This window comes from Pteropus alecto, unplaced genomic scaffold, assembly GCF_000325575.1.
Source record: "Pteropus alecto unplaced genomic scaffold, ASM32557v1 scaffold179, whole genome shotgun sequence".
NCBI lineage: Eukaryota > Metazoa > Chordata > Mammalia > Chiroptera > Pteropodidae > Pteropus > Pteropus alecto.
This window is the reverse complement of record NW_006442112.1, coordinates 836,909-841,901: the sequence shown is the minus strand read 5'-3', so window position 1 is coordinate 841,901 and position 4,993 is coordinate 836,909. Positions and strand designations below refer to the sequence as shown.

Here is a 4,993-nt window from a genome sequence, read left to right as displayed (position 1 = left end):
GTTCTGTGATTTATTGATGAAAGCCATTCTGACAAGTATGAGCATCTTTTCATATGTCTGTTAGCCATCTGTATTTCCTCTTTAGAGAAGTATCTGTTCAGGTCTTCTGCCCATTTTTTAATTGTATTGTTTCTTTTCTTGCTGTTGAGTTGTGTAAGTTCTTCATAAATTTTGGATATTAATCCTTTATCAGATGTATCACTCGCGAATATCTTCTCCCAAACAGTTGGTTGTCTTTTTGTTTTGTTGGTTTCCTTTGCTGCACAAAAACTTTTTAGTTCAATGTAGTCCCATTTGTTTATTTTTTTTCTTTTGTTTCCCTTGACTGACCCACCTCCCATTTTTAATCTCTCTTTCTCCCCGGTCCCATCCTCTCAGTCTAAATATACCCTAATCTCATTTCTCCTTTTAAAAAAATTTTATCCCCCTTTAACCATATCTCATTTTCAAGCTATTCTCTATATCTCCTTTTTTTCATCATCAATTATCCTGAAAAGAAAAAGAGTCCATACTAAACACCTCTACTTCTTTGCCTCATTCACTCAGCATAGTTTCCAGTGAAGTCTTTCTGCTTCAACTAATCCTCTGAAAATGTAATCTACTGCCGATGAGCCGTGTCTTCTCAGTCCTCAGTGGGCCTGACCTTCCAGTAGTAGTCAATACTGTTGACAACCCCCATTCTCTTCTTCAAGCTCTCTCCTGATAACCCTCTACCTCACTGACTTTTCTTCCTCTCTTCATCCCTTATAATGTTGCTTTTCCCTGTGGTTCTACCCTTGCCTCTCTTCTCTAGTCATTTTGTACAACCTCCTTGGGGATGTCATTGATTTCCTGCATCCCATAGTTAGACCTTGCTGCAGGTATCTTTTTAAGAACCTTGGCTTCCCATTGCCCATGGATCAAGTTCAACTCCTTACCACTACATTTAAGGCCCTTTTCAGTCAGGCTCCAGCCTCATCAACAATTCCATTCCCACTCCCACATCTACGTAGCTCCAGCTCCACCTAAATAAGTTCATTCCCTCACACTCATATACACCCCATATTTACAATGCCTTTTAAAAACCTTTGCACATACTATCTCGTCTTCTGGAAATGTCTTCTTACCCCATGCTCTTTCTTTTTTTGCCTTGTAAAGTCTTAAGTCCAGTTTCAACATTCCTTCCTCTTTAAAGCTCTCCCAAATGTAACCAGACAGAATTCATCACTCCTGTATCCACGTTCTTTTAGCATATGGCTGTCTTTCTTGCTAAACTAAGCTCCTCGAGGAAGGGCAAATATCATCTCTAATTCATCTACATTTCCATAGTCACTACCACAGTGCCTGGCATATTGATTTACTCTTCCTCGGCCTTCAAATTTCTGGCCCTTATACTTCTCCGCCACTTCCAACCACTCTTTCTCAGCTCCAAAGTTTCTGTTCTGTTCTGCGCTCTTAGTAGCTTATCACAGCTGGACCATAACCAAGTCAAGTGTAATGGCCTAAAAAAAAATGGAAAGTCAACCCTAAGGCATTCCCTTCTGGTTGAAAAATGCAGAAAAGGCTTACTTAGTAAGTAAAGGATCTTCCCTAGAAGACGATCCCAAGCTCATCTCAACCTGGTCTCTCTAACAGTGCTAGCCAATAGCCCGCACCACCTCACACAGATGCTTTGCAAAAAATAAAGGTTAAACCCATGGCCCCAAAGAAAACTCACTCTTTTTCCGGTCACTTCCAACAGGGAGTTTGGAGGCTGGGATGTATTTCAATGAAACCACCAATTCGCCTTTGTGTGATGGCAAGCCAGTTGGGGACTCAGTATTGATCTGAAAAACAGGGAAACCCAACCGGTCAAGCTGGGCTTCTCAGGAGTTGTTGAGACTTCTTGCTGAGGAGAATCTAAAATTACCTCCCAAGAATAGATTCATAGCATGAGAATCCTTCTCCTTATGAATACAATCCAGGGTACCAAGGCCGTGGCAGCCACAGGTTTCTCAGGCAGTTTCTTCAGAAGGAGATCCAGAAGAACCAACAAAAAAGCCTTCTGCAATACCCACTATTTTGCTATTTGGGGATACAATTACTTGATTCTAAATACCCTCATAGGTCTTCCAGTAAGCTTGGCACACAAACTCACAGGGCACTGACACTATGATGAAGTATCTTGCTACCAGCATTGTAATTGCCAAATAGTGGAAACAACTTACATGTCAATCAATATAGGAAAGATTAAATGAGTGATTTTAATGCCTTCATATGGCATATGGCATGCAATCATCAAAAGAATTCAGTGAATCTGTACATGCTAACATGGAAAGATATCTAAGATGTACTGTTAGGTCACCAAAGCAAGATACAGAAAAGGCATCCCACTTATATTAAAATATATTCGCATTTGTGTATGTGAATATGAATGTATATAAATAATGGTTATTATTATCACTTAAATAATACTTATTATGTGTCAGGCACATCATATTTTAAGTATATGTACTTTAAGTACATCATTTTGTTTAATCCTCAAGAATTTGTTTAATCTCTACAGATTATGGAACAGAGGAACAGAGAGGTTAGGTAACTTGCCCAAGATCACACAGTTAGTAATTGTCAGAGGCATGATTCAAATTCAGACAGACTGGTTCCTGAGTCCACACATTTAACCACTGTACTACATTGCACAGAAAAATACAGACAAACTTAACACTTGTTTCTTCTAAGGAGGAGAGTGGAATGAGGGAAGGAAAGAGGGCTTTCATGTTTTGCTCTGTATCTACAGTGTCTTTTTAAAATAAGAATGGCATGTATTACTTGTATGATCTTCAAAGATAAAGTATTTTTTAAAAAGAGAACTTGCAAAGATTTGGAAAGATATCTAAGATGCTAGGTGGAACTCCATTACAATCATTTAAATATGTCACAATTTTTAATTGTACATTTATTTATATTACTTTTGATTAACGACTGTCTCTACCACTAGAATCTAAATTCCAGGAGGACAGGAATCATGCCTATTTTTGTTCATCCTAGTATGTCAGACACTTAGCAGAGTACCTAACACATAGTAGGTGCTCCACAAATATTTACTGAATAAATACAAGGGTGAATGAATAAATGTCTGAGATGAGCAGCAAGTGGCCTATCATCTTTGGCTGTGAGTAGCAGAATTGCTTCACTCTATGGGATCTTTTGATGGACTCTGTTCTTTATACTTTAGTATTCAGAGCATAAGCTGGTGTAGACTAGAGGTGCCCTATTACCTGCCTGTATTCACTGGACTCCTCTAAACTAGGCCCTCTCCGCTCAGCATATTGATGTCAAGATGGCATAATAATCATTGGCTTGGGAAAATGTACCACATACAGAGAATGCACAAAGTTTAGTGTATGAGAGAGATAGACAAGAATAGGGAGGTGATGGTGGTTACCTAGGGGAAAGGGAAGGGGGTGGGGGGGAGAACAAAGAGGGTAAAGGGGGTCAAATACAAGGTGGCAAAAGGAGACTAGACTTCGGATGGTGAAAACACAACAGAGTATACAGATGTTGTATTATAAAGTCGTACACGTGAAATTTATATAATGTTATGAACTAATATTACCTCAATAAATTCAATTTAAAAATAGAATAGGGAGGTAGATGCCAGGAAGAAGAAACTGGGAGGCAAATGGATTACAGGGCAAAAAAATAAAATAAATCAGAGACAATAAATGTAGAATGTTTTAAGTTAAAATATATATACTGAACACTGAAGTGGTCTTTGTTTTGTTTATAAAATGTCTACAAAATTTTAATTTCTAGATTGTGAACTTCGGTAGACACTTAAGAGTTGGGGTTTAGCCTTAGCTGGAAATTGGTGTATTTATTGCAGTAGCATATTTGCATTCTGGATCAAAATAATTGCAAAGACAAAATACCTCCATTTTAATGCAGCCTTTTCATTTGATGTAAGACATTTTTATTGGCATTAGTTCATGATGGTTTACAGTAACATTTCCAATACATTATATCAACTGTAGGCCCCTGAGAGAATGACTTGCATGACAAATGCTTAAGAGATCCTAATTTTTAATAAGATGCTACGGTTTTGTGATAATTGCTTTCCTGTTTTTATTATTATTTAAAAGGACAGATTTAATGTTTTTCCTATTTTTTGGAGGGCAGCAGCTATCAAAATATCAGATGTACATTTCCTTTTACTCAGTAATTCCACTACCAGAAATTTCTCCTATAGTTACACTCACAAAAGAAGGCCAAGATATATTATAGCATAGATTTAACAGCAAAAAAAAAAAAAGCTGCAAACAACTTAAATGCCCATCAGTGGGTGAATAGTAAATAAATTATAATATAGGCACATGAAAGAATACGATACAGCAATTAAAATAATTGATGGTGTAAAAAATGTCCATGAAAATGATAAATTGCTAAGTTAAATCAAGATATATATACACGATGATGTTTACATGATCCCATTTGCGTAAAAGGAAAAACAAATTCATACGTATACATCTGTGCTGCTTAATAGAAAATTTCTATAAAGATATACAGGTAGTTGATAACGGTGGTTATTTCTAGGGAATGTAATCTACTTTTCTTCTTATATTCATTTATGTTATTTTAATTGTGAACCATTTACACATAGGTCCTTTTATTCTTAATTTTCCTTGTAAGATATGTATGTGTATATATATGCATATATTTTATCTATATATATATATACAGAAAAATCTTGTCATTGATAACAGTTCTGATAATCAAGAAACCTGTTTTAGCAACTTCATCTTAACCAGAATGTCAGTAACCTATTGAATGTCCATTATGTGCCAGGCACTGGTTGGTACTTTGCATATAATTCTGCAAAAGAAGAATATTATTATCTCCGTTTTATAGATGAAGAAACTAAAGCTCATGAAAGTTAGGTGACTTACCTAAGTTATTTCATAAATTAGGTGACTTTACCTGCTCTTTGCTGGGATTCAAATCCAGGTCTGCAGTCAGATCCCAGACACTATTATGC

The 4,993-nt window shown here is 36.6% G+C and overlaps 1 protein-coding gene across 5 annotated transcripts in view; it reads right to left on the bottom strand.

Annotated features, from left to right (window-relative positions):
• SYTL4 (synaptotagmin like 4) overlaps window positions 1-4,993 on the bottom strand; it is a 63,564-nt gene that overhangs the window by 6,749 nt on the left and 51,822 nt on the right. For all 5 annotated transcript variants that reach the window (XM_025039040.1, XM_015596208.2, XM_015596210.2 and 2 more), the window contains one exon: window positions 1,697-1,805. In XM_025039040.1, coding sequence (XP_024894808.1) covers window positions 1,697-1,805 — 109 coding nt within the window. The remainder of the gene's footprint in view (window positions 1-1,696; window positions 1,806-4,993) is intronic.